Raw genomic sequence first — 27576 nt, 5'->3', positions numbered from 1 at the left:
TCTCTGTGTGATGACTTGTTGTGCCTACACGGAGTACAGCTACGAACGGACGTGACATTTGGGGTAAGCCTAAGCCTTTTCGTAACCTTAACCTATTTCTTCTAACTTGCTATGACAAAGTGCTTTGATGACACTAGCTGCATCCCAGCTAGTTGAACGCTTGTCAGTCATTCTCCTAAAAGGCAACCTCTGTTGCTCGATGTACTAAACCGAGGGCCGGCAGCCACTAAGTGCACGTAAGAGACAATTATGGCAACAATAAGTTGTAAGATGATACCTAGTCACATCTGAGATGTGAATCAACTGCACCGATTGGTCAATCGCCAGTATGTGCCCTTGGGCCTCATTTGTCCCCTTTGAAATGACCTGTTGAGATCATTCAATGCAACAGCTGAGGCTCTCTGGCCTATAAAGGATCCACCTCATACCACTATTTCCGTAATATAAGGCTATGTTATTGTTTTTTGAAAAAAGTACCATACAATATTTGCACATCCCTATCACCTCTGTACGCATAGGAAAATGATCCCTTTATTGTGTGTGTGTTGGGTGGGTGTCTGAGGAATGTTTTACTGCGTTTCAGCTTGCAGAGGTATCACCACCCTTCCCATGGCCACCTGGATCCTGTCTAGGGAAGAAAAAGAAGAATGACGTTATTACATGGCCTTCAAGAGCTACATGACTGCTGAGGTGACATTACGGACCCCTTATAGGGTTTGTGGCATTCCTTGTGTATTTGTTTCCCGTATGTTGCACTTTGTTTCTCCTTTGTACTTGTGACACTATTTGAGGTTTTAACGCCTATCTCTATTAGGTGTGACTGGCAACTGCAGTGGGTTGAATCCTACTAGTTCAGTGTTTCCCAACTCCAGGCAGGGGTAGAGTAGCCATTTTTTGTGGTAGCCCTGGAGAGGCACAGCTGATTGAAAGAGTTGAATCAGGTGCAACAACAACAACAAGTAGAACAACACCAATCAATGTGAAGAGTGGGACATCACAGTTGGGCCTTGTGTTCAACATAGCTCAGTATTTGAGTGTGTTTCCCGCGCATGTAAGTAAGTAGCTTTGATTTCTTCTTCCTCCATTGTTCCCTAGAACGAACGCCCTGCCCTCCCCTTTGCAGCAGAGGCCAGGCAAAAGCGCGCGCTTTCTGTGCCACTGGCTTCAATCAGGTCCACCAAACGCAGATAATAAGAGCACCCGAGCACCGAAAATTACGTCATTAATTCACTTGAACTCAGCTAGCGAACACACGATGTCTGGAAGAGGTAAAGGCGGCAAGGGACTCGGAAAAGGAGGCGCTAAGCGTCACCGTAAGGTTCTCCGCGATAACATCCAGGGAATCACCAAGCCCGCCATTCGCCGTCTGGCTCGCCGTGGCGGCGTGAAGCGTATCTCCGGGCTGATCTACGAGGAGACCCGCGGTGTCCTGAAGGTGTTCCTTGAGAACGTGATCCGTGACGCCGTCACCTACACCGAGCACGCCAAGAGGAAGACCGTTACGGCCATGGACGTGGTCTACGCTCTGAAACGCCAGGGACGCACCCTGTACGGTTTCGGCGGTTAAACGCACTCTTCTCGGAACGTCAACATCCCGACTTGAACCCAAAGGCTCTTTTAAGAGCCACCCACATCCGCTTCAAAAGGGTCAAATCCATTATCGTAGGAAACCATGAGCCACTCTTGAGTGGACAGGGAGGGAGTATTCGTGACAGGAGGCTATGTTCAGTGCAGGCTTTGCCTACAGTCGTATTAAACCATGAGCCACTCTTGAGTGGACAGGGAGGGAGTGTTCATGACAGGAGGGAGGCTATGTTCAGTGCAGGCTTTGCGTACAGTCGTATTACGAGACACCCGAAATAAAGGCACCACGGCTGGGAAATCCCCACCAAGTACCAAAAAGGGGAGCCTTATTTTTGGCCATTGTAGGACTTTTTTGGAAACACACCATTCCCCACCAGTGACAGAGCATAGGCTATGGTCTTTGTTAGGGAAGCAAGCCTCTGAGTGGAAGGCTCTTATGCGCGCTCAGCTCCACTGGGCAAATGGCAGGGGCGCCTATGAGAAAGCAGGGGTGTGTCCACGGCCGGCGAATTAGCTTAGCTTCGTCTTCATAAGAGGGAAAGGGCTCTCCACCCCCTCATTCGTTTGTGAGAAGCAGCGAGACATCAGCATCATGCCCGAGCCAGCAAAGTCCGCGCCCAAGAAGGGCTCCAAGAAAGCCGTCACCAAGACCGCAGGGAAAGGCGGCAAGAAACGCCGAAAGTCGAGGAAGGAGAGCTACGCCATTTACGTGTACAAAGTCCTGAAGCAGGTCCACCCCGATACCGGCATCTCCTCCAAGGCCATGGGAATCATGAACTCGTTCGTGAACGACATCTTCGAGCGTATCGCCGGAGAGTCGTCTCGCCTGGCCCACTACAACAAGCGTTCCACCATCACCTCCAGGGAGATCCAGACCGCAGTGCGCCTGCTGCTCCCCGGAGAGCTGGCCAAGCACGCAGTGTCCGAGGGCACCAAGGCCGTGACCAAGTACACCAGCTCCAAGTAAACAGCCCATTTGGAGTGCTGTAGTAACCCAAAGGCTCTTTTAAGAGCCACCCAACCTGTCAGTGAAAAAAGCAAATCCATATATGTGTGTGTGTGTGTGGAGGACATGTCAAAAAGGGGGGAGAGGGAATAAATGATGCTGACATGAACAGGGTAGGAATGTGTGCATGGCAGTATAACACAGTGAGTGGGATTCCACTCGTGCTCCGATGACTGGAGCCTGTGTAACAGTATAACTTTAGGCCGAACCAGGGACCCTCTGCACACATCATCAACAACAGTCTCAGAGCAAGTGACGTCACCGATTGAAACTAGCCGTTTCACATCCCTTACACACACCTGTACAAGAGGGAGGAGGAGAGAGAAGAAGAGGCTCCAAATCTCTCTCTCTAGGCCTATATCAGGGCGGACAAGCACATGGGGCGCCAGCCTCCATAGCGCCGGCCGCACAGCCAGACACCAAGACCCACAGACACAAAGACCGGCACGAGTGAGTCACGCTGCGGAGTCAAGCGAGGAAGGACTGCGAGAAGGCCACAAGCCTATCTCTCTCTCTCTCTCTCTCTCTCTCTCTCTCTCTCTGACACGCTTTTGAAAGAGACACACAGACAGAGAGAGAGACTACCTAGCACAAGAAAACACACAGGCTCCAAATCCAACTAATAAACTCATACTAATAAAACATCACACACACACACACAAAGTGCAAGTAAGCATGTCGTTGGACAGTGTATTATTTCTCGTTTGCCTCCTGGACACATGACGAATACAACGTGAAACTAGTCTCAGCCAGGCCTCACAAGTGCATGTGTTTTAAGGTCCCCAAAAGAGCTCTCCTTTAAAACACCAAGGAGCACATCAGGGGACGCCAAACCATTTGATTCCCTTGCCAGACATCTCGGCTCACTCCACAATCAATGGTGCTCGCAATCGGATGCACTTTTAGGCCATTTAGGAGACAAATAGCACAGGAAAAGCAGTGCGCACCGCTCCACCCGACAGTCGAACGGTGAGGTTTTGAGCGAGTCGCAGCAAAATGCACGGGGCTTCTGCAGCCCACATGACTTTATTCTGAACGGACACAAGTCTGCTCGCTGGGCCGTTCGCTTTTGGGCCAAAAACGCGGCTCCGTCGGTGACTTTTGGCCCGATATTGGCGACCAGAAAACACAAGTGAAAGAGCATTTGGCCAGCCCGGAGAAGCCGAGCTGGGTGGCTTGAGTCTACATGGTTCTCATGTCGCGTTTAAGGCCAGCCCCCTGCACGGTGTGGAGCTTCAATAGCGCAGAGCAGCGTCTACAGCAAAGTACTCCTCCTCACAGACTACCGTAGTGTTGTAAGTGTGTGTGTTTACCGGACCGAACGACAGACATGGCAGAAGTCGCACCAGCACCCGCCGCCGCCGCGCCGGCCAAGGCACCCAAGAAGAAGGCAGCAGCCAAGCCCAAGAAAGCGGGACCCAGCGTAGGCGAGCTCATCGTCAAGGCGGTGTCCGCCTCCAAGGAGAGGAGCGGCGTGTCCCTGGCCGCGCTCAAGAAGTCTCTGGCGGCAGGCGGCTACGACGTGGAGAAGAACAACTCCCGTGTCAAGATCGCCGTCAAGAGCCTCGTCACCAAGGGCACCCTGGTCCAGACTAAGGGCACCGGTGCTTCCGGCTCCTTCAAGCTCAACAAGAAGGCCGTCGAGGCAAAGAAGCCCGCCAAGAAAGCCGCAGCCCCCAAAGCTAAGAAGGTGGCCGCCAAGAAGCCCGCCGCCGCCAAGAAGCCCAAGAAGGTAGCAGCCAAGAAGGCCGTGGCCGCAAAGAAGTCCCCCAAGAAGGCCAAGAAGCCCGCTACACCCAAAAAGGCCGCCAAGAGCCCAAAGAAGGTGAAGAAGCCCGCCGCAGCGGCCAAGAAAGCGGCCAAGAGCCCCAAGAAGGCTACCAAGGCAGCGAAGCCCAAAGCCGCCAAGCCCAAGGCGGCCAAGGCCAAGAAGGCAGCCCCCAAGAAGAAGTAAACCTATTACAAACAGTGTTCTTTCTACTCGACACATGTTGTTACCACAAAAGGCTCTTTTAAGAGCCACCCACCTCTTTCCATAAAAGCGCATGTCATTCCATTCCACCTACCTACCCGTGGTGCAAAAGAAATGAAATGAATGACTTTTACGCACCACATTTTGGAGTGGCTAAATGGCTTTACATTTGTCACTCAAGAGTGCAGCACCCTCACCAGTCAACATTGTTGTGATGTGTTAGAATTGGCATGTCACATTGATCCTGATAATAATAAGCATACATACTATAGTGGGTTGGACAGCAGCCATTTGTATTATGAGCCACTCTCGAATTGATTGATACATGTTTCAGTGATTTGAGTTGTCACTTTGGCGCTCCCGCCAACGTGAAAAAGTAACAAAAGTCGGAGGGAAACAGAGTAGCCTAGCCCTCGTCACTCTGCTGCCTGCCTGCCTGCGGGCGGGTGGGTGGGGGCGGGCTTAGGGCTGACTGCCTGTCTGTCTGTCCCTCCCTCACTCCAATTGGATAAGGCCACACCGGTCCGGTGGCCAATCGATGGCTTTTGTGGCGAGGTATAAGTAAGACTCTCGAGGTGGCCAGCGGCTCATTCAGACTTTCTGTGACATACTGAAGCTACCAATATGAGCGGAAGAGGCAAAACCGGAGGCAAGGCCAGGGCGAAGGCAAAGACACGTTCATCCCGTGCCGGGCTCCAGTTCCCCGTGGGCCGTGTGCACAGGCTGCTGCGTAAAGGCAACTACGCCGAGCGTGTGGGCGCTGGCGCACCAGTGTACCTGGCCGCAGTGCTCGAGTACCTGACTGCTGAGATCCTGGAGTTGGCCGGAAACGCTGCCCGTGACAACAAGAAGACTCGTATCATCCCCCGTCACCTGCAGCTGGCAGTCCGTAACGACGAGGAGCTGAACAAACTGCTTGGCGGCGTGACCATCGCGCAGGGTGGTGTTCTGCCCAACATCCAGGCAGTGCTGCTCCCCAAGAAGACTGAGAAGGCCGTCAAAGCCAAGTAAAATCGCTGGTGCGGCTGCAACTTGACTACTCAACCCCCAAAGGCTCTTTTAAGAGCCAACCACCTAGCTCAACAAAAGCGCAAAGTGTCCTTTCTATGCCTGGCCAATTATTTGGCGTGTTAGATACACACACATATAGACGGCACCGTATCAAGTGCCCACATGAGGCCTAAATGAAGGATAACAACTAGTAGGCTAGAATGAGAGCATTATTGCGCGTCAAGTGTAACGTTGCTCGCGGCCCTAACAAAAGACCCAAGCGCGCCTCGGCGAGGGTGGGGGTTGCATTTTGGGGCGGCACGGAGAGGCCGAGCCTCCCGTCCAATGGGCGGCGGAGGAGGCCTCCGCAACAGGCCAATCAGGGCGGTGCGGAGATGGTGACCAATGAGCAGACGCCGCTGCCGGCTTTATAAACTTCACATAGGCATTTTGAGGCTATACTCCGACTGTGAAAGAAGGAAGCTAGCTAGCGCCATGGCCAGAACCAAGCAAACCGCTCGCAAATCCACCGGTGGCAAAGCACCCAGGAAGCAGCTCGCCACCAAGGCTGCGCGCAAGAGCGCCCCGGCCACCGGCGGCGTGAAGAAGCCTCACCGTTACAGGCCCGGCACCGTGGCTCTTAGAGAGATCCGTCGTTACCAGAAGTCCACTGAGCTGCTGATCCGCAAACTGCCTTTCCAGCGCCTGGTGCGAGAAATTGCCCAGGACTTTAAGACCGACCTGCGCTTCCAGAGTTCCGCAGTGATGGCCCTGCAGGAGGCAAGCGAGGCTTACCTGGTCGGCCTGTTCGAGGACACCAACCTGTGCGCCATCCACGCCAAGAGGGTGACCATCATGCCCAAGGACATCCAGCTGGCCCGTCGTATTCGCGGAGAGCGCGCATAAACGATGACCTGATCTCCAAAATCCCCCAAAGGCTCTTTTAAGAGCCACCTCCATATTTCAGTCAAAAAGGCACAATTGTTCCATTTGTACACGCCCCTTTCCCACCGTGTATGTTCCCTGTTCTCGAGTCACTACAGACCGTGGTTCGATTCCAGGCTGTATCACCACCGGCCGTGATTGTAAATAAGAGTTGGTTCTTAACTGACTTGAGTCGTTTCAATAACGCTCTCTTATATGTGATTAGATGTATGCCTAGAGTAGAAGAGGGGAAAAATACACTAGCAGTAATGAGTGATAGTAATGATATAGGGCAAAAAGTGTCAAAAATGGTCACTATGTAGCTAAGAACAACTGACTTTGAAAGTGCCGCTGATGAGATGGGAAAAGTTTACCGTGGAGCACGGAGGCCATCTAGTGGTTAAACGCTGGTACTGTCAGCGTGTGAGCACGTCATAGTGGCTCCCTATTGGTATTTGATCTTCAGGCCAGCGTTTCCCAAACTCGGTCCTCGGGTCCCCAAGTGGGGCACGTTGTGTTTTTTCGATTCCAATTGCTCTTGGAATGTAACATGCTAGAGTCTGTCTATTCAGTCTGTTGAGTCTGTTTGAGTCTGAGTCTGTTAATTGAGTCTGTTTTTAATTGAGTCTAACATTGAGTCTGTTAATGTTTGATTTTGAGCACATACTTGTTGTGACAATTGCATCAGGTTGAGGGAGAAATGGTCTGTGTGGCCATTGTGAGTGGCACTTCTGATCCAGCAGGTGGTGTTAAGATCCCTCCCTATGTGGCTTTGAATGATGAGCCAGTGTTGGCAAAATGACTTGTGCTCCAGCGGGTGGCGGTGAAATGCCTCCCTATCTATATGACTTGCCCTATTCCTTTGACATTGTTCACTTGATTGGAGATGATTCCGGTCTTCTTCATGAGCACTCCTGCATGTCTTCCTTCCTGTCTTGCCATGTGGGTTCCACGGAGGTGTGTGTTTTTGTTAGATATCACTGGGCACATTCCTAACGTGGAGGTGGTTTGCATAGCTCATGTCATGTGGATATATAAAGTATTGTATTGTAAGGTATGTTAGTCTACGGACGGTCTGACATTGCTCGTCCATATATTGATGTATTCCAATTGCATTTGGGTGTATTGTGTGGAATGTTGGAACATGGTTAGATCTTACTGTGCTGTTGGAGCTAGTAACACAAGCATTTCCCGACATCTGCTAAACAGGTGTATGTATATCTCTCTAGTCACCCCCAAAACCAATTCTTTCTTTGGCCGCCTCTCCTTCCAGTTCTCTGCTGCCAATGACTGGAACGAACTACAAAAATCTCTGAAACTGGAAACACTTATCTCCCTCACTAGCTTTAAGCACCAACTGTCAGAGCAGCTCACAGATTACTGCACCTGTACATAGCCCACCTATAATTTAGGCCAAACAACTACCTCTTTCCCTACTGTATTTAATGAATGTATTTATTTTGCTCCTTTGCACCCCATTATTTTTATTTCTACTTTGCACATGTCTTCCATTGCAAATGTACCATTCCAGTGTTTTACTTGCTATATTGTATTTACTTTGCCACCATGGGCTTTTTTTGCCTTTACCTCCCTTATCTCACCTCATTTGCTCACATCGTATATAGACTTGTTTATACTGTATTATTGACTGTATGTTTGTTTTACTCCATGTGTAAGTCTGTGTCGTTGTATGTGTCGAACTGCTTTGCTTAATCTTGGCCAGGTCGCAATTGTAAATGAGAACTTGTTCTCAACTTGCCTACCTGGTGAAATAAATAAAAATAAAAATTTAAAAAAATGTGTCTATTTGATTAGGATTAGGACTTTTCCTCTATGTGTCGCACTTCCATTTCCACTTTATGTCCCCGTTAGGGAGCTGTCATTTATGCTGCAGGCTAATTACTACCAATGTCATTGTGGTCCAAGTTCAACTCCTAGCCTATAGGGTGTGGTAACAGGCCCTCTGTTATTTGTTGTTGTACTCTGCATGTGAAGTATCTGCACTGTAGCCTATAGAGGAACTAAGCCCTTGATAATAGGGGAACGCAAGCTGTTGAACACAAACTCCCAGTCCTATGATGTTGCTCTGTGAAGGAGGTTAGCTTTTCAGCATTCAATTCCTGGCAGCCTTCTTCGCCCTGGTTGATTTGTGAATGTGAGTGATTCGAGAATGTTTGGCTTGGGTATCCAAGGTGTTTGAGATTGTTGAGGACCAGTGTTCCGAGGGGCTGACTGTGACATCATAAAGCGGAATGTAGTTAGCGTGCTGTTTGAGGGATTCCAATTCAGTCCGTTGCGGCCTTCCAGGCAGTGCAGTTGTGCTTCAAGTGTGCTCTCTGTGTGATGACTTGTTGTGCCTACACGGAGTACAGCTACGAACGGACGTGACATTTGGGGTAAGCCTAAGCCTTTTCGTAACCTTAACCTATTTCTTCTAACTTGCTATGACAAAGTGCTTTGATGACACTAGCTGCATCCCAGCTAGTTGAACGCTTGTCAGTCATTCTCCTAAAAGGCAACCTCTGTTGCTCGATGTACTAAACCGAGGGCCGGCAGCCACTAAGTGCACGTAAGAGACAATTATGGCAACAATAAGTTGTAAGATGATACCTAGTCACATCTGAGATGTGAATCAACTGCACCGATTGGTCAATCGCCAGTATGTGCCCTTGGGCCTCATTTGTCCCCTTTGAAATGACCTGTTGAGATCATTCAATGCAACAGCTGAGGCTCTCTGGCCTATAAAGGATCCACCTCATACCACTATTTCCGTAATATAAGGCTATGTTATTGTTTTTTGAAAAAAGTACCATACAATATTTGCACATCCCTATCACCTCTGTACGCATAGGAAAATGATCCCTTTATTGTGTGTGTGTTGGGTGGGTGTCTGAGGAATGTTTTACTGCGTTTCAGCTTGCAGAGGTATCACCACCCTTCCCATGGCCACCTGGATCCTGTCTAGGGAAGAAAAAGAAGAATGACGTTATTACATGGCCTTCAAGAGCTACATGACTGCTGAGGTGACATTACGGACCCCTTATAGGGTTTGTGGCATTCCTTGTGTATTTGTTTCCCGTATGTTGCACTTTGTTTCTCCTTTGTACTTGTGACACTATTTGAGGTTTTAACGCCTATCTCTATTAGGTGTGACTGGCAACTGCAGTGGGTTGAATCCTACTAGTTCAGTGTTTCCCAACTCCAGGCAGGGGTAGAGTAGCCATTTTTTGTGGTAGCCCTGGAGAGGCACAGCTGATTGAAAGAGTTGAATCAGGTGCAACAACAACAACAAGTAGAACAACACCAATCAATGTGAAGAGTGGGACATCACAGTTGGGCCTTGTGTTCAACATAGCTCAGTATTTGAGTGTGTTTCCCGCGCATGTAAGTAAGTAGCTTTGATTTCTTCTTCCTCCATTGTTCCCTAGAACGAACGCCCTGCCCTCCCCTTTGCAGCAGAGGCCAGGCAAAAGCGCGCGCTTTCTGTGCCACTGGCTTCAATCAGGTCCACCAAACGCAGATAATAAGAGCACCCGAGCACCGAAAATTACGTCATTAATTCACTTGAACTCAGCTAGCGAACACACGATGTCTGGAAGAGGTAAAGGCGGCAAGGGACTCGGAAAAGGAGGCGCTAAGCGTCACCGTAAGGTTCTCCGCGATAACATCCAGGGAATCACCAAGCCCGCCATTCGCCGTCTGGCTCGCCGTGGCGGCGTGAAGCGTATCTCCGGGCTGATCTACGAGGAGACCCGCGGTGTCCTGAAGGTGTTCCTTGAGAACGTGATCCGTGACGCCGTCACCTACACCGAGCACGCCAAGAGGAAGACCGTTACGGCCATGGACGTGGTCTACGCTCTGAAACGCCAGGGACGCACCCTGTACGGTTTCGGCGGTTAAACGCACTCTTCTCGGAACGTCAACATCCCGACTTGAACCCAAAGGCTCTTTTAAGAGCCACCCACATCCGCTTCAAAAGGGTCAAATCCATTATCGTAGGAAACCATGAGCCACTCTTGAGTGGACAGGGAGGGAGTATTCGTGACAGGAGGCTATGTTCAGTGCAGGCTTTGCCTACAGTCGTATTAAACCATGAGCCACTCTTGAGTGGACAGGGAGGGAGTGTTCATGACAGGAGGGAGGCTATGTTCAGTGCAGGCTTTGCGTACAGTCGTATTACGAGACACCCGAAATAAAGGCACCACGGCTGGGAAATCCCCACCAAGTACCAAAAAGGGGAGCCTTATTTTTGGCCATTGTAGGACTTTTTTGGAAACACACCATTCCCCACCAGTGACAGAGCATAGGCTATGGTCTTTGTTAGGGAAGCAAGCCTCTGAGTGGAAGGCTCTTATGCGCGCTCAGCTCCACTGGGCAAATGGCAGGGGCGCCTATGAGAAAGCAGGGGTGTGTCCACGGCCGGCGAATTAGCTTAGCTTCGTCTTCATAAGAGGGAAAGGGCTCTCCACCCCCTCATTCGTTTGTGAGAAGCAGCGAGACATCAGCATCATGCCCGAGCCAGCAAAGTCCGCGCCCAAGAAGGGCTCCAAGAAAGCCGTCACCAAGACCGCAGGGAAAGGCGGCAAGAAACGCCGAAAGTCGAGGAAGGAGAGCTACGCCATTTACGTGTACAAAGTCCTGAAGCAGGTCCACCCCGATACCGGCATCTCCTCCAAGGCCATGGGAATCATGAACTCGTTCGTGAACGACATCTTCGAGCGTATCGCCGGAGAGTCGTCTCGCCTGGCCCACTACAACAAGCGTTCCACCATCACCTCCAGGGAGATCCAGACCGCAGTGCGCCTGCTGCTCCCCGGAGAGCTGGCCAAGCACGCAGTGTCCGAGGGCACCAAGGCCGTGACCAAGTACACCAGCTCCAAGTAAACAGCCCATTTGGAGTGCTGTAGTAACCCAAAGGCTCTTTTAAGAGCCACCCAACCTGTCAGTGAAAAAAGCAAATCCATATATGTGTGTGTGTGTGTGGAGGACATGTCAAAAAGGGGGGAGAGGGAATAAATGATGCTGACATGAACAGGGTAGGAATGTGTGCATGGCAGTATAACACATTGAGTGGGATTCCACTCGTGCTCCGATGACTGGAGCCTGTGTAACAGTATAACTTTAGGCCGAACCAGGGACCCTCTGCACACATCATCAACAACAGTCTCAGAGCAAGTGACGTCACCGATTGAAACTAGCCGTTTCACATCCCTTACACACACCTGTACAAGAGGGAGGAGGAGAGAGAAGAAGAGGCTCCAAATCTCTCTCTCTAGGCCTATATCAGGGCGGACAAGCACATGGGGCGCCAGCCTCCATAGCGCCGGCCGCACAGCCAGACACCAAGACCCACAGACACAAAGACCGGCACGAGTGAGTCACGCTGCGGAGTCAAGCGAGGAAGGACTGCGAGAAGGCCACAAGCCTATCTCTCTCTCTCTCTGACACGCTTTTGAAAGAGACACACAGACAGAGAGAGAGACTACCTAGCACAAGAAAACACACAGGCTCCAAATCCAACTAATAAACTCATACTAATAAAACATCACACACACACACACAAAGTGCAAGTAAGCATGTCGTTGGACAGTGTATTATTTCTCGTTTGCCTCCTGGACACATGACGAATACAACGTGAAACTAGTCTCAGCCAGGCCTCACAAGTGCATGTGTTTTAAGGTCCCCAAAAGAGCTCTCCTTTAAAACACCAAGGAGCACATCAGGGGACGCCAAACCATTTGATTCCCTTGCCAGACATCTCGGCTCACTCCACAATCAATGGTGCTCGCAATCGGATGCACTTTTAGGCCATTTAGGAGACAAATAGCACAGGAAAAGCAGTGCGCACCGCTCCACCCGACAGTCGAACGGTGAGGTTTTGAGCGAGTCGCAGCAAAATGCACGGGGCTTCTGCAGCCCACATGACTTTATTCTGAACGGACACAAGTCTGCTCGCTGGGCCGTTCGCTTTTGGGCCAAAAACGCGGCTCCGTCGGTGACTTTTGGCCCGATATTGGCGACCAGAAAACACAAGTGAAAGAGCATTTGGCCAGCCCGGAGAAGCCGAGCTGGGTGGCTTGAGTCTACATGGTTCTCATGTCGCGTTTAAGGCCAGCCCCCTGCACGGTGTGGAGCTTCAATAGCGCAGAGCAGCGTCTACAGCAAAGTACTCCTCCTCACAGACTACCGTAGTGTTGTAAGTGTGTGTGTTTACCGGACCGAACGACAGACATGGCAGAAGTCGCACCAGCACCCGCCGCCGCCGCGCCGGCCAAGGCACCCAAGAAGAAGGCAGCAGCCAAGCCCAAGAAAGCGGGACCCAGCGTAGGCGAGCTCATCGTCAAGGCGGTGTCCGCCTCCAAGGAGAGGAGCGGCGTGTCCCTGGCCGCGCTCAAGAAGTCTCTGGCGGCAGGCGGCTACGACGTGGAGAAGAACAACTCCCGTGTCAAGATCGCCGTCAAGAGCCTCGTCACCAAGGGCACCCTGGTCCAGACTAAGGGCACCGGTGCTTCCGGCTCCTTCAAGCTCAACAAGAAGGCCGTCGAGGCAAAGAAGCCCGCCAAGAAAGCCGCAGCCCCCAAAGCTAAGAAGGTGGCCGCCAAGAAGCCCGCCGCCGCCAAGAAGCCCAAGAAGGTAGCAGCCAAGAAGGCCGTGGCCGCAAAGAAGTCCCCCAAGAAGGCCAAGAAGCCCGCTACACCCAAAAAGGCCGCCAAGAGCCCAAAGAAGGTGAAGAAGCCCGCCGCAGCGGCCAAGAAAGCGGCCAAGAGCCCCAAGAAGGCTACCAAGGCAGCGAAGCCCAAAGCCGCCAAGCCCAAGGCGGCCAAGGCCAAGAAGGCAGCCCCCAAGAAGAAGTAAACCTATTACAAACAGTGTTCTTTCTACTCGACACATGTTGTTACCACAAAAGGCTCTTTTAAGAGCCACCCACCTCTTTCCATAAAAGCGCATGTCATTCCATTCCACCTACCTACCCGTGGTGCAAAAGAAATGAAATGAATGACTTTTACGCACCACATTTTGGAGTGGCTAAATGGCTTTACATTTGTCACTCAAGAGTGCAGCACCCTCACCAGTCAACATTGTTGTGATGTGTTAGAATTGGCATGTCACATTGATCCTGATAATAATAAGCATACATACTATAGTGGGTTGGACAGCAGCCATTTGTATTATGAGCCACTCTCGAATTGATTGATACATGTTTCAGTGATTTGAGTTGTCACTTTGGCGCTCCCGCCAACGTGAAAAAGTAACAAAAGTCGGAGGGAAACAGAGTAGCCTAGCCCTCGTCACTCTGCTGCCTGCCTGCCTGCGGGCGGGTGGGTGGGGGCGGGCTTAGGGCTGACTGCCTGTCTGTCTGTCCCTCCCTCACTCCAATTGGATAAGGCCACACCGGTCCGGTGGCCAATCGATGGCTTTTGTGGCGAGGTATAAGTAAGACTCTCGAGGTGGCCAGCGGCTCATTCAGACTTTCTGTGACATACTGAAGCTACCAATATGAGCGGAAGAGGCAAAACCGGAGGCAAGGCCAGGGCGAAGGCAAAGACACGTTCATCCCGTGCCGGGCTCCAGTTCCCCGTGGGCCGTGTGCACAGGCTGCTGCGTAAAGGCAACTACGCCGAGCGTGTGGGCGCTGGCGCACCAGTGTACCTGGCCGCAGTGCTCGAGTACCTGACTGCTGAGATCCTGGAGTTGGCCGGAAACGCTGCCCGTGACAACAAGAAGACTCGTATCATCCCCCGTCACCTGCAGCTGGCAGTCCGTAACGACGAGGAGCTGAACAAACTGCTTGGCGGCGTGACCATCGCGCAGGGTGGTGTTCTGCCCAACATCCAGGCAGTGCTGCTCCCCAAGAAGACTGAGAAGGCCGTCAAAGCCAAGTAAAATCGCTGGTGCGGCTGCAACTTGACTACTCAACCCCCAAAGGCTCTTTTAAGAGCCAACCACCTAGCTCAACAAAAGCGCAAAGTGTCCTTTCTATGCCTGGCCAATTATTTGGCGTGTTAGATACACACACATATAGACGGCACCGTATCAAGTGCCCACATGAGGCCTAAATGAAGGATAACAACTAGTAGGCTAGAATGAGAGCATTATTGCGCGTCAAGTGTAACGTTGCTCGCGGCCCTAACAAAAGACCCAAGCGCGCCTCGGCGAGGGTGGGGGTTGCATTTTGGGGCGGCACGGAGAGGCCGAGCCTCCCGTCCAATGGGCGGCGGAGGAGGCCTCCGCAACGGGCCAATCAGGGCGGTGCGGAGATGGTGACCAATGAGCAGACGCCGCTGCCGGCTTTATAAACTTCACATAGGCATTTTGAGGCTATACTCCGACTGTGAAAGAAGGAAGCTAGCTAGCGCCATGGCCAGAACCAAGCAAACCGCTCGCAAATCCACCGGTGGCAAAGCACCCAGGAAGCAGCTCGCCACCAAGGCTGCGCGCAAGAGCGCCCCGGCCACCGGCGGCGTGAAGAAGCCTCACCGTTACAGGCCCGGCACCGTGGCTCTTAGAGAGATCCGTCGTTACCAGAAGTCCACTGAGCTGCTGATCCGCAAACTGCCTTTCCAGCGCCTGGTGCGAGAAATTGCCCAGGACTTTAAGACCGACCTGCGCTTCCAGAGTTCCGCAGTGATGGCCCTGCAGGAGGCAAGCGAGGCTTACCTGGTCGGCCTGTTCGAGGACACCAACCTGTGCGCCATCCACGCCAAGAGGGTGACCATCATGCCCAAGGACATCCAGCTGGCCCGTCGTATTCGCGGAGAGCGCGCATAAACGATGACCTGATCTCCAAAATCCCCCAAAGGCTCTTTTAAGAGCCACCTCCATATTTCAGTCAAAAAGGCACAATTGTTCCATTTGTACACGCCCCTTTCCCACCGTGTATGTTCCCTGTTCTCGAGTCACTACAGACCGTGGTTCGATTCCAGGCTGTATCACCACCGGCCGTGATTGTAAATAAGAGTTGGTTCTTAACTGACTTGAGTCGTTTCAATAACGCTCTCTTATATGTGATTAGATGTATGCCTAGAGTAGAAGAGGGGAAAAATACACTAGCAGTAATGAGTGATAGTAATGATATAGGGCAAAAAGTGTCAAAAATGGTCACTATGTAGCTAAGAACAACTGACTTTGAAAGTGCCGCTGATGAGATGGGAAAAGTTTACCGTGGAGCACGGAGGCCATCTAGTGGTTAAACGCTGGTACTGTCAGCGTGTGAGCACGTCATAGTGGCTCCCTATTGGTATTTGATCTTCAGGCCAGCGTTTCCCAAACTCGGTCCTCGGGTCCCCAAGTGGGGCACGTTGTGTTTTTTCGATTCCAATTGCTCTTGGAATGTAACATGCTAGAGTCTGTCTATTCCTTTGTGAAAATGGCCATTCAATGATTTCTGGCCCATGTGACATTCCTCGATGGCCCCAAAAATCCATGTTTTGATCCGATCATTACAACGTTAGCTGTGTGCACCCCATAATTCATGCGACTGACTAAGCTATTGAAAGTAAAATGATATATCTCTGTCCGGCGCAAGTGAAAGGTGGTCGAAAAAAAGTAGAGTAGAGTCGTGTGTCTTTGGCGTGATTTGAAGTCGACTTCTGATGTGGGATTTAGTTCATTTTTCCAAGAAGATTTGCTGAGGAATCGAAACCCCTTGACCAAATGATACGACAAAGTAAAGGCCCTAAATACAGGCTGCCAGTTAAATGCAGCAATGACACGGCTAAAGTGTGTCATCTCAGGACAAAAGAGCAGGAATTGTCTGCTGTTGCATCTTCACTCATGAGACATGTAATAGCGGAGCTCCGTGGTGCTGAAAAAGACAGCGCCCCTGGCCATTTGCCAAGGCCTATTTCCCGTTGGAGGGATTTTTGACATGCTATAGGCACAGTTCAGTACACCCCTCATCCTGTAATTGGTCCCAGAATCATCCACTTGATTCCCGACCACCAACCGATTGTCGGGGTGCATTGGTGTAAAATGTGGTCGTCGAGATCAAGTTCTATAGGCTACATGGGGTACTGGCATCTGTACCTTTTTTTTTTTAGCTACCTACACCAGTAGGGGAGCTTACAGATAAAGAGTGCACTAGGCTAGAGAGAAAAGTACCATTCCGTTTTTCATAAAGTAGGTCAATGTAACTTACTCTCTTTTGATACTTGAGAAACATAGATTCACATGACGTCCAAATCTGCAAGAGACAAAAGCAGCAGAAAATCAGCAGGTGAAGAAAAGGGTTAAGTGAACATGATTTAAGAGCAGTCAAATGAAGTAATAGTGACATAGATTGTAAGAAATGAAATGTACCATGTGAACATTGCATTGTGGCTTTAGAAGAGCATGTATTTGTAGATGAATGACAGATTAGCTTTGGTGACAAAGTAACTGTATAATTTGAGGTACTCTACATGAGCATGTGTTTGCCTATTTGATGATCTGTTGTAGTTAATGTTTGATTTTGAGCACATACTTGTTGTGACAATTGCATCAGGTTGAGGGAGAAATGGTCTGTGTGGCCATTGTGAGTGGCACTTCTGATCCAGCAGGTGGTGTTAAGATCCCTCCCTATGTGGCTTTGAATGATGAGCCAGTGTTGGCAAAATGACTTGTGCTCCAGCGGGTGGCGGTGAAATGCCTCCCTATCTATATGACTTGCCCTATTCCTTTGACATTGTTCACTTGATTGGAGATGATTCCGGTCTTCTTCATGAGCACTCCTGCATGTCTTCCTTCCTGTCTTGCCATGTGGGTTCCACGGAGGTGTGTGTTTTTGTTAGATATCACTGGGCACATTCCTAACGTGGAGGTGGTTTGCATAGCTCATGTCATGTGGATATATAAAGTATTGTATTGTAAGGTATGTTAGTCTACGGACGGTCTGACATTGCTCGTCCATATATTGATGTATTCCAATTGCATTTGGGTGTATTGTGTGGAATGTTGGAACATGGTTAGATCTTACTGTGCTGTTGGAGCTAGTAACACAAGCATTTCCCGACATCTGCTAAACAGGTGTATGTATATCTCTCTAGTCACCCCCAAAACCAATTCTTTCTTTGGCCGCCTCTCCTTCCAGTTCTCTGCTGCCAATGACTGGAACGAACTACAAAAATCTCTGAAACTGGAAACACTTATCTCCCTCACTAGCTTTAAGCACCAACTGTCAGAGCAGCTCACAGATTACTGCACCTGTACATAGCCCACCTATAATTTAGGCCAAACAACTACCTCTTTCCCTACTGTATTTAATGAATGTATTTATTTTGCTCCTTTGCACCCCATTATTTTTATTTCTACTTTGCACATGTCTTCCATTGCAAATGTACCATTCCAGTGTTTTACTTGCTATATTGTATTTACTTTGCCACCATGGGCTTTTTTTGCCTTTACCTCCCTTATCTCACCTCATTTGCTCACATCGTATATAGACTTGTTTATACTGTATTATTGACTGTATGTTTGTTTTACTCCATGTGTAAGTCTGTGTCGTTGTATGTGTCGAACTGCTTTGCTTAATCTTGGCCAGGTCGCAATTGTAAATGAGAACTTGTTCTCAACTTGCCTACCTGGTGAAATAAATAAAAATAAAAATTTAAAAAAATGTGTCTATTTGATTAGGATTAGGACTTTTCCTCTATGTGTCGCACTTCCATTTCCACTTTATGTCCCCGTTAGGGAGCTGTCATTTATGCTGCAGGCTAATTACTACCAATGTCATTGTGGTCCAAGTTCAACTCCTAGCCTATAGGGTGTGGTAACAGGCCCTCTGTTATTTGTTGTTGTACTCTGCATGTGAAGTATCTGCACTGTAGCCTATAGAGGAACTAAGCCCTTGATAATAGGGGAACGCAAGCTGTTGAACACAAACTCCCAGTCCTATGATGTTGCTCTGTGAAGGAGGTTAGCTTTTCAGCATTCAATTCCTGGCAGCCTTCTTCGCCCTGGTTGATTTGTGAATGTGAGTGATTCGAGAATGTTTGGCTTGGGTATCCAAGGTGTTTGAGATTGTTGAGGACCAGTGTTCCGAGGGGCTGACTGTGACATCATAAAGCGGAATGTAGTTAGCGTGCTGTTTGAGGGATTCCAATTCAGTCCGTTGCGGCCTTCCAGGCAGTGCAGTTGTGCTTCAAGTGTGCTCTCTGTGTGATGACTTGTTGTGCCTACACGGAGTACAGCTACGAACGGACGTGACATTTGGGGTAAGCCTAAGCCTTTTCGTAACCTTAACCTATTTCTTCTAACTTGCTATGACAAAGTGCTTTGATGACACTAGCTGCATCCCAGCTAGTTGAACGCTTGTCAGTCATTCTCCTAAAAGGCAACCTCTGTTGCTCGATGTACTAAACCGAGGGCCGGCAGCCACTAAGTGCACGTAAGAGACAATTATGGCAACAATAAGTTGTAAGATGATACCTAGTCACATCTGAGATGTGAATCAACTGCACCGATTGGTCAATCGCCAGTATGTGCCCTTGGGCCTCATTTGTCCCCTTTGAAATGACCTGTTGAGATCATTCAATGCAACAGCTGAGGCTCTCTGGCCTATAAAGGATCCACCTCATACCACTATTTCCGTAATATAAGGCTATGTTATTGTTTTTTGAAAAAAGTACCATACAATATTTGCACATCCCTATCACCTCTGTACGCATAGGAAAATGATCCCTTTATTGTGTGTGTGTTGGGTGGGTGTCTGAGGAATGTTTTACTGCGTTTCAGCTTGCAGAGGTATCACCACCCTTCCCATGGCCACCTGGATCCTGTCTAGGGAAGAAAAAGAAGAATGACGTTATTACATGGCCTTCAAGAGCTACATGACTGCTGAGGTGACATTACGGACCCCTTATAGGGTTTGTGGCATTCCTTGTGTATTTGTTTCCCGTATGTTGCACTTTGTTTCTCCTTTGTACTTGTGACACTATTTGAGGTTTTAACGCCTATCTCTATTAGGTGTGACTGGCAACTGCAGTGGGTTGAATCCTACTAGTTCAGTGTTTCCCAACTCCAGGCAGGGGTAGAGTAGCCATTTTTTGTGGTAGCCCTGGAGAGGCACAGCTGATTGAAAGAGTTGAATCAGGTGCAACAACAACAACAAGTAGAACAACACCAATCAATGTGAAGAGTGGGACATCACAGTTGGGCCTTGTGTTCAACATAGCTCAGTATTTGAGTGTGTTTCCCGCGCATGTAAGTAAGTAGCTTTGATTTCTTCTTCCTCCATTGTTCCCTAGAACGAACGCCCTGCCCTCCCCTTTGCAGCAGAGGCCAGGCAAAAGCGCGCGCTTTCTGTGCCACTGGCTTCAATCAGGTCCACCAAACGCAGATAATAAGAGCACCCGAGCACCGAAAATTACGTCATTAATTCACTTGAACTCAGCTAGCGAACACACGATGTCTGGAAGAGGTAAAGGCGGCAAGGGACTCGGAAAAGGAGGCGCTAAGCGTCACCGTAAGGTTCTCCGCGATAACATCCAGGGAATCACCAAGCCCGCCATTCGCCGTCTGGCTCGCCGTGGCGGCGTGAAGCGTATCTCCGGGCTGATCTACGAGGAGACCCGCGGTGTCCTGAAGGTGTTCCTTGAGAACGTGATCCGTGACGCCGTCACCTACACCGAGCACGCCAAGAGGAAGACCGTTACGGCCATGGACGTGGTCTACGCTCTGAAACGCCAGGGACGCACCCTGTACGGTTTCGGCGGTTAAACGCACTCTTCTCGGAACGTCAACATCCCGACTTGAACCCAAAGGCTCTTTTAAGAGCCACCCACATCCGCTTCAAAAGGGTCAAATCCATTATCGTAGGAAACCATGAGCCACTCTTGAGTGGACAGGGAGGGAGTATTCGTGACAGGAGGCTATGTTCAGTGCAGGCTTTGCCTACAGTCGTATTAAACCATGAGCCACTCTTGAGTGGACAGGGAGTGTTCATGACAGGAGGGAGGCTATGTTCAGTGCAGGCTTTGCGTACAGTCGTATTACGAGACACCCGAAATAAAGGCACCACGGCTGGGAAATCCCCACCAAGTACCAAAAAGGGGAGCCTTATTTTTGGCCATTGTAGGACTTTTTTGGAAACACACCATTCCCCACCAGTGACAGAGCATAGGCTATGGTCTTTGTTAGGGAAGCAAGCCTCTGAGTGGAAGGCTCTTATGCGCGCTCAGCTCCACTGGGCAAATGGCAGGGGCGCCTATGAGAAAGCAGGGGTGTGTCCACGGCCGGCGAATTAGCTTAGCTTCGTCTTCATAAGAGGGAAAGGGCTCTCCACCCCCTCATTCGTTTGTGAGAAGCAGCGAGACATCAGCATCATGCCCGAGCCAGCAAAGTCCGCGCCCAAGAAGGGCTCCAAGAAATCCGTCACCAAGACCGCAGGGAAAGGCGGCAAGAAACGCCGAAAGTCGAGGAAGGAGAGCTACGCCATTTACGTGTACAAAGTCCTGAAGCAGGTCCACCCCGATACCGGCATCTCCTCCAAGGCCATGGGAATCATGAACTCGTTCGTGAACGACATCTTCGAGCGTATCGCCGGAGAGTCGTCTCGCCTGGCCCACTACAACAAGCGTTCCACCATCACCTCCAGGGAGATCCAGACCGCAGTGCGCCTGCTGCTCCCCGGAGAGCTGGCCAAGCACGCAGTGTCCGAGGGCACCAAGGCCGTGACCAAGTACACCAGCTCCAAGTAAACAGCCCATTTGGAGTGCTGTAGTAACCCAAAGGCTCTTTTAAGAGCCACCCAACCTGTCAGTGAAAAAAGCAAATCCATATATGTGTGTGTGTGTGTGGAGGACATGTCAAAAAGGGGGGAGAGGGAATAAATGATGCTGACATGAACAGGGTAGGAATGTGTGCATGGCAGTATAACACAGTGAGTGGGATTCCACTCGTGCTCCGATGACTGGAGCCTGTGTAACAGTATAACTTTAGGCCGAACCAGGGACCCTCTGCACACATCATCAACAACAGTCTCAGAGCAAGTGACGTCACCGATTGAAACTAGCCGTTTCACATCCCTTACACACACCTGTACAAGAGGGAGGAGGAGAGAGAAGAAGAGGCTCCAAATCTCTCTCTCTAGGCCTATATCAGGGCGGACAAGCACATGGGGCGCCAGCCTCCATAGCGCCGGCCGCACAGCCAGACACCAAGACCCACAGACACAAAGACCGGCACGAGTGAGTCACGCTGCGGAGTCAAGCGAGGAAGGACTGCGAGAAGGCCACAAGCCTATCTCTCTCTCTCTCTCTCTCTCTCTCTCTCTGACACGCTTTTGAAAGAGACACACAGACAGAGAGAGAGACTACCTAGCACAAGAAAACACACAGGCTCCAAATCCAACTAATAAACTCATACTAATAAAACATCACACACACACACACAAAGTGCAAGTAAGCATGTCGTTGGACAGTGTATTATTTCTCGTTTGCCTCCTGGACACATGACGAATACAACGTGAAACTAGTCTCAGCCAGGCCTCACAAGTGCATGTGTTTTAAGGTCCCCAAAAGAGCTCTCCTTTAAAACACCAAGGAGCACATCAGGGGACGCCAAACCATTTGATTCCCTTGCCAGACATCTCGGCTCACTCCACAATCAATGGTGCTCGCAATCGGATGCACTTTTAGGCCATTTAGGAGACAAATAGCACAGGAAAAGCAGTGCGCACCGCTCCACCCGACAGTCGAACGGTGAGGTTTTGAGCGAGTCGCAGCAAAATGCACGGGGCTTCTGCAGCCCACATGACTTTATTCTGAACGGACACAAGTCTGCTCGCTGGGCCGTTCGCTTTTGGGCCAAAAACGCGGCTCCGTCGGTGACTTTTGGCCCGATATTGGCGACCAGAAAACACAAGTGAAAGAGCATTTGGCCAGCCCGGAGAAGCCGAGCTGGGTGGCTTGAGTCTACATGGTTCTCATGTCGCGTTTAAGGCCAGCCCCCTGCACGGTGTGGAGCTTCAATAGCGCAGAGCAGCGTCTACAGCAAAGTACTCCTCCTCACAGACTACCGTAGTGTTGTAAGTGTGTGTGTTTACCGGACCGAACGACAGACATGGCAGAAGTCGCACCAGCACCCGCCGCCGCCGCGCCGGCCAAGGCACCCAAGAAGAAGGCAGCAGCCAAGCCCAAGAAAGCGGGACCCAGCGTAGGCGAGCTCATCGTCAAGGCGGTGTCCGCCTCCAAGGAGAGGAGCGGCGTGTCCCTGGCCGCGCTCAAGAAGTCTCTGGCGGCAGGCGGCTACGACGTGGAGAAGAACAACTCCCGTGTCAAGATCGCCGTCAAGAGCCTCGTCACCAAGGGCACCCTGGTCCAGACTAAGGGCACCGGTGCTTCCGGCTCCTTCAAGCTCAACAAGAAGGCCGTCGAGGCAAAGAAGCCCGCCAAGAAAGCCGCAGCCCCCAAAGCTAAGAAGGTGGCCGCCAAGAAGCCCGCCGCCGCCAAGAAGCCCAAGAAGGTAGCAGCCAAGAAGGCCGTGGCCGCAAAGAAGTCCCCCAAGAAGGCCAAGAAGCCCGCTACACCCAAAAAGGCCGCCAAGAGCCCAAAGAAGGTGAAGAAGCCCGCCGCAGCGGCCAAGAAAGCGGCCAAGAGCCCCAAGAAGGCTACCAAGGCAGCGAAGCCCAAAGCCGCCAAGCCCAAGGCGGCCAAGGCCAAGAAGGCAGCCCCCAAGAAGAAGTAAACCTATTACAAACAGTGTTCTTTCTACTCGACACATGTTGTTACCACAAAAGGCTCTTTTAAGAGCCACCCACCTCTTTCCATAAAAGCGCATGTCATTCCATTCCACCTACCTACCCGTGGTGCAAAAGAAATGAAATGAATGACTTTTACGCACCACATTTTGGAGTGGCTAAATGGCTTTACATTTGTCACTCAAGAGTGCAGCACCCTCACCAGTCAACATTGTTGTGATGTGTTAGAATTGGCATGTCACATTGATCCTGATAATAATAAGCATACATACTATAGTGGGTTGGACAGCAGCCATTTGTATTATGAGCCACTCTCGAATTGATTGATACATGTTTCAGTGATTTGAGTTGTCACTTTGGCGCTCCCGCCAACGTGAAAAAGTAACAAAAGTCGGAGGGAAACAGAGTAGCCTAGCCCTCGTCACTCTGCTGCCTGCCTGCCTGCGGGCGGGTGGGTGGGGGCGGGCTTAGGGCTGACTGCCTGTCTGTCTGTCCCTCCCTCACTCCAATTGGATAAGGCCACACCGGTCCGGTGGCCAATCGATGGCTTTTGTGGCGAGGTATAAGTAAGACTCTCGAGGTGGCCAGCGGCTCATTCAGACTTTCTGTGACATACTGAAGCTACCAATATGAGCGGAAGAGGCAAAACCGGAGGCAAGGCCAGGGCGAAGGCAAAGACACGTTCATCCCGTGCCGGGCTCCAGTTCCCCGTGGGCCGTGTGCACAGGCTGCTGCGTAAAGGCAACTACGCCGAGCGTGTGGGCGCTGGCGCACCAGTGTACCTGGCCGCAGTGCTCGAGTACCTGACTGCTGAGATCCTGGAGTTGGCCGGAAACGCTGCCCGTGACAACAAGAAGACTCGTATCATCCCCCGTCACCTGCAGCTGGCAGTCCGTAACGACGAGGAGCTGAACAAACTGCTTGGCGGCGTGACCATCGCGCAGGGTGGTGTTCTGCCCAACATCCAGGCAGTGCTGCTCCCCAAGAAGACTGAGAAGGCCGTCAAAGCCAAGTAAAATCGCTGGTGCGGCTGCAACTTGACTACTCAACCCCCAAAGGCTCTTTTAAGAGCCAACCACCTAGCTCAACAAAAGCGCAAAGTGTCCTTTCTATGCCTGGCCAATTATTTGGCGTGTTAGATACACACACATATAGACGGCACCGTATCAAGTGCCCACATGAGGCCTAAATGAAGGATAACAACTAGTAGGCTAGAATGAGAGCATTATTGCGCGTCAAGTGTAACGTTGCTCGCGGCCCTAACAAAAGACCCAAGCGCGCCTCGGCGAGGGTGGGGGTTGCATTTTGGGGCGGCACGGAGAGGCCGAGCCTCCCGTCCAATGGGCGGCGGAGGAGGCCTCCGCAACGGGCCAATCAGGGCGGTGCGGAGATGGTGACCAATGAGCAGACGCCGCTGCCGGCTTTATAAACTTCACATAGGCATTTTGAGGCTATACTCCGACTGTGAAAGAAGGAAGCTAGCTAGCGCCATGGCCAGAACCAAGCAAACCGCTCGCAAATCCACCGGTGGCAAAGCACCCAGGAAGCAGCTCGCCACCAAGGCTGCGCGCAAGAGCGCCCCGGCCACCGGCGGCGTGAAGAAGCCTCACCGTTACAGGCCCGGCACCGTGGCTCTTAGAGAGATCCGTCGTTACCAGAAGTCCACTGAGCTGCTGATCCGCAAACTGCCTTTCCAGCGCCTGGTGCGAGAAATTGCCCAGGACTTTAAGACCGACCTGCGCTTCCAGAGTTCCGCAGTGATGGCCCTGCAGGAGGCAAGCGAGGCTTACCTGGTCGGCCTGTTCGAGGACACCAACCTGTGCGCCATCCACGCCAAGAGGGTGACCATCATGCCCAAGGACATCCAGCTGGCCCGTCGTATTCGCGGAGAGCGCGCATAAACGATGACCTGATCTCCAAAATCCCCCAAAGGCTCTTTTAAGAGCCACCTCCATATTTCAGTCAAAAAGGCACAATTGTTCCATTTGTACACGCCCCTTTCCCACCGTGTATGTTCCCTGTTCTCGAGTCACTACAGACCGTGGTTCGATTCCAGGCTGTATCACCACCGGCCGTGATTGTAAATAAGAGTTGGTTCTTAACTGACTTGAGTCGTTTCAATAACGCTCTCTTATATGTGATTAGATGTATGCCTAGAGTAGAAGAGGGGAAAAATACACTAGCAGTAATGAGTGATAGTAATGATATAGGGCAAAAAGTGTCAAAAATGGTCACTATGTAGCTAAGAACAACTGACTTTGAAAGTGCCGCTGATGAGATGGGAAAAGTTTACCGTGGAGCACGGAGGCCATCTAGTGGTTAAACGCTGGTACTGTCAGCGTGTGAGCACGTCATAGTGGCTCCCTATTGGTATTTGATCTTCAGGCCAGCGTTTCCCAAACTCGGTCCTCGGGTCCCCAAGTGGGGCACGTTGTGTTTTTTCGATTCCAATTGCTCTTGGAATGTAACATGCTAGAGTCTGTCTATTCCTTTGTGAAAATGGCCATTCAATGATTTCTGGCCCATGTGACATTCCTCGATGGCCCCAAAAATCCATGTTTTGATCCGATCATTACAACGTTAGCTGTGTGCACCCCATAATTCATGCGACTGACTAAGCTATTGAAAGTAAAATGATATATCTCTGTCCGGCGCAAGTGAAAGGTGGTCGAAAAAAAGTAGAGTAGAGTCGTGTGTCTTTGGCGTGATTTGAAGTCGACTTCTGATGTGGGATTTAGTTCATTTTTCCAAGAAGATTTGCTGAGGAATCGAAACCCCTTGACCAAATGATACGACAAAGTAAAGGCCCTAAATACAGGCTGCCAGTTAAATGCAGCAATGACACGGCTAAAGTGTGTCATCTCAGGACAAAAGAGCAGGAATTGTCTGCTGTTGCATCTTCACTCATGAGACATGTAATAGCGGAGCTCCGTGGTGCTGAAAAAGACAGCGCCCCTGGCCATTTGCCAAGGCCTATTTCCCGTTGGAGGGATTTTTGACATGCTATAGGCACAGTTCAGTACACCCCTCATCCTGTAATTGGTCCCAGAATCATCCACTTGATTCCCGACCACCAACCGATTGTCGGGGTGCATTGGTGTAAAATGTGGTCGTCGAGATCAAGTTCTATAGGCTACATGGGGTACTGGCATCTGTACCTTTTTTTTTTTTAGCTACCTACACCAGTAGGGGAGCTTACAGATAAAGAGTGCACTAGGCTAGAGAGAAAAGTACCATTCCGTTTTTCATAAAGTAGGTCAATGTAACTTACTCTCTTTTGATACTTGAGAAACATAGATTCACATGACGTCCAAATCTGCAAGAGACAAAAGCAGCAGAAAATCAGCAGGTGAAGAAAAGGGTTAAGTGAACATGATTTAAGAGCAGTCAAATGAAGTAATAGTGACATAGATTGTAAGAAATGAAATGTACCATGTGAACATTGCATTGTGGCTTTAGAAGAGCATGTATTTGTAGATGAATGACAGATTAGCTTTGGTGACAAAGTAACTGTATAATTTGAGGTACTCTACATGAGCATGTGTTTGCCTATTTGATGATCTGTTGTAGTTAATGTTTGATTTTGAGCACATACTTGTTGTGACAATTGCATCAGGTTGAGGGAGAAATGGTCTGTGTGGCCATTGTGAGTGGCACTTCTGATCCAGCAGGTGGTGTTAAGATCCCTCCCTATGTGGCTTTGAATGATGAGCCAGTGTTGGCAAAATGACTTGTGCTCCAGCGGGTGGCGGTGAAATGCCTCCCTATCTATATGACTTGCCCTATTCCTTTGACATTGTTCACTTGATTGGAGATGATTCCGGTCTTCTTCATGAGCACTCCTGCATGTCTTCCTTCCTGTCTTGCCATGTGGGTTCCACGGAGGTGTGTGTTTTTGTTAGATATCACTGGGCACATTCCTAACGTGGAGGTGGTTTGCATAGCTCATGTCATGTGGATATATAAAGTATTGTATTGTAAGGTATGTTAGTCTACGGACGGTCTGACATTGCTCGTCCATATATTGATGTATTCCAATTGCATTTGGGTGTATTGTGTGGAATGTTGGAACATGGTTAGATCTTACTGTGCTGTTGGAGCTAGTAACACAAGCATTTCCCGACATCTGCTAAACAGGTGTATGTATATCTCTCTAGTCACCCCCAAAACCAATTCTTTCTTTGGCCGCCTCTCCTTCCAGTTCTCTGCTGCCAATGACTGGAACGAACTACAAAAATCTCTGAAACTGGAAACACTTATCTCCCTCACTAGCTTTAAGCACCAACTGTCAGAGCAGCTCACAGATTACTGCACCTGTACATAGCCCACCTATAATTTAGGCCAAACAACTACCTCTTTCCCTACTGTATTTAATGAATGTATTTATTTTGCTCCTTTGCACCCCATTATTTTTATTTCTACTTT

The 27576-nt window shown here is 50.2% G+C and overlaps 10 protein-coding genes across 10 annotated transcripts; all 10 read left to right on the top strand.

Moving 5' to 3' along the window:
- Positions 1-686: 686 nt before the first annotated feature.
- Positions 687-1628, top strand: LOC118956110 (histone H4). The gene has a single exon (XM_036974183.1). The coding sequence runs from the start codon at positions 1256-1258 to the stop codon at positions 1565-1567; it is 312 nt and encodes a 103-aa protein (XP_036830078.1). The 5' UTR covers positions 687-1255; the 3' UTR covers positions 1568-1628.
- A 494-nt stretch (positions 1629-2122) lies between these two features.
- LOC118956107 (histone H2B) lies at positions 2123-2605 on the top strand. The gene has a single exon (XM_036974180.1). The coding sequence runs from the start codon at positions 2177-2179 to the stop codon at positions 2549-2551; it is 375 nt and encodes a 124-aa protein (XP_036830075.1). The 5' UTR covers positions 2123-2176; the 3' UTR covers positions 2552-2605.
- A 1168-nt stretch (positions 2606-3773) lies between these two features.
- On the top strand, positions 3774-5631 carry LOC118956101 (histone H1). Its single transcript, XM_036974173.1, has one exon. The coding sequence runs from the start codon at positions 3921-3923 to the stop codon at positions 4542-4544; it is 624 nt and encodes a 207-aa protein (XP_036830068.1). The 5' UTR covers positions 3774-3920; the 3' UTR covers positions 4545-5631.
- Positions 5632-9489: 3858 nt separating this feature from the next.
- On the top strand, positions 9490-20232 carry LOC118956112. The gene is made up of 5 exons (XM_036974185.1): positions 9490-10357; positions 11113-11123; positions 12141-12147; positions 14816-15165; positions 19846-20232. The coding sequence occupies exons 1-5, from the start codon at positions 10065-10067 to the stop codon at positions 20169-20171; spliced, it is 987 nt and encodes a 328-aa protein (XP_036830080.1). The 5' UTR covers positions 9490-10064; the 3' UTR covers positions 20172-20232.
- LOC118956103 (histone H1) lies at positions 12561-13403 on the top strand. The gene has a single exon (XM_036974175.1). It carries the CDS (start codon positions 12708-12710, stop codon positions 13329-13331), a length of 624 nt encoding a protein of 207 aa, XP_036830070.1. The 5' UTR covers positions 12561-12707; the 3' UTR covers positions 13332-13403.
- Positions 13928-14422, top strand: LOC118956105 (histone H2A). The gene has a single exon (XM_036974178.1). The coding sequence runs from the start codon at positions 13974-13976 to the stop codon at positions 14358-14360; it is 387 nt and encodes a 128-aa protein (XP_036830073.1). The 5' UTR covers positions 13928-13973; the 3' UTR covers positions 14361-14422.
- Positions 20233-20698: 466 nt separating the features above from the next.
- LOC118956109 (histone H2B-like) lies at positions 20699-21205 on the top strand. Its single transcript, XM_036974182.1, has one exon. It carries the CDS (start codon positions 20777-20779, stop codon positions 21149-21151), a length of 375 nt encoding a protein of 124 aa, XP_036830077.1. The 5' UTR covers positions 20699-20776; the 3' UTR covers positions 21152-21205.
- A 1162-nt stretch (positions 21206-22367) lies between these two features.
- On the top strand, positions 22368-23210 carry LOC118956102 (histone H1). Its single transcript, XM_036974174.1, has one exon. The coding sequence runs from the start codon at positions 22515-22517 to the stop codon at positions 23136-23138; it is 624 nt and encodes a 207-aa protein (XP_036830069.1). The 5' UTR covers positions 22368-22514; the 3' UTR covers positions 23139-23210.
- A 409-nt stretch (positions 23211-23619) lies between these two features.
- Positions 23620-24543, top strand: LOC118956106 (histone H2A). Its single transcript, XM_036974179.1, has one exon. It carries the CDS (start codon positions 23781-23783, stop codon positions 24165-24167), a length of 387 nt encoding a protein of 128 aa, XP_036830074.1. The 5' UTR covers positions 23620-23780; the 3' UTR covers positions 24168-24543.
- On the top strand, positions 24530-25073 carry LOC118956104 (histone H3-like). Its single transcript, XM_036974176.1, has one exon. It carries the CDS (start codon positions 24552-24554, stop codon positions 25050-25052), a length of 501 nt encoding a protein of 166 aa, XP_036830071.1. The 5' UTR covers positions 24530-24551; the 3' UTR covers positions 25053-25073.
- The last annotated feature ends 2503 nt before the right edge of the window (positions 25074-27576 follow it).

The sequence above is a fragment of the Oncorhynchus mykiss genome, unplaced genomic scaffold (genome assembly GCF_013265735.2).
Source record: "Oncorhynchus mykiss isolate Arlee unplaced genomic scaffold, USDA_OmykA_1.1 un_scaffold_416, whole genome shotgun sequence".
Lineage (NCBI taxonomy): Eukaryota > Metazoa > Chordata > Actinopteri > Salmoniformes > Salmonidae > Oncorhynchus > Oncorhynchus mykiss.
This window is presented reverse-complemented; position numbering and strand designations above follow the sequence as displayed.

Bases quoted from the DNA above. Each gene is read 5' to 3' on its own strand.
- LOC118956109 (XM_036974182.1), top strand. From the start codon at position 20,777: ATGCCCGAGCCAGCAAAGTCCGCGCCCAAGAAGGGCTCCAAGAAATCC.
- LOC118956106 (XM_036974179.1), top strand. From the start codon at position 23,781: ATGAGCGGAAGAGGCAAAACCGGAGGCAAGGCCAGGGCGAAGGCAAAG.
- LOC118956103 (XM_036974175.1), top strand. From the start codon at position 12,708: ATGGCAGAAGTCGCACCAGCACCCGCCGCCGCCGCGCCGGCCAAGGCA.
- LOC118956101 (XM_036974173.1), top strand. From the start codon at position 3,921: ATGGCAGAAGTCGCACCAGCACCCGCCGCCGCCGCGCCGGCCAAGGCA.
- LOC118956110 (XM_036974183.1), top strand. From the start codon at position 1,256: ATGTCTGGAAGAGGTAAAGGCGGCAAGGGACTCGGAAAAGGAGGCGCT.
- LOC118956112 (XM_036974185.1), top strand. From the start codon at position 10,065: ATGTCTGGAAGAGGTAAAGGCGGCAAGGGACTCGGAAAAGGAGGCGCT. The intron at 15,166-19,845 runs GCGCCATCCACG...ACTTGAACTCAG, and splicing joins GTTCGAGGACACCAACCTGT to CTAGCGAACACACGATGTCT.
- LOC118956102 (XM_036974174.1), top strand. From the start codon at position 22,515: ATGGCAGAAGTCGCACCAGCACCCGCCGCCGCCGCGCCGGCCAAGGCA.
- LOC118956105 (XM_036974178.1), top strand. From the start codon at position 13,974: ATGAGCGGAAGAGGCAAAACCGGAGGCAAGGCCAGGGCGAAGGCAAAG.
- LOC118956107 (XM_036974180.1), top strand. From the start codon at position 2,177: ATGCCCGAGCCAGCAAAGTCCGCGCCCAAGAAGGGCTCCAAGAAAGCC.
- LOC118956104 (XM_036974176.1), top strand. From the start codon at position 24,552: ATGAGCAGACGCCGCTGCCGGCTTTATAAACTTCACATAGGCATTTTG.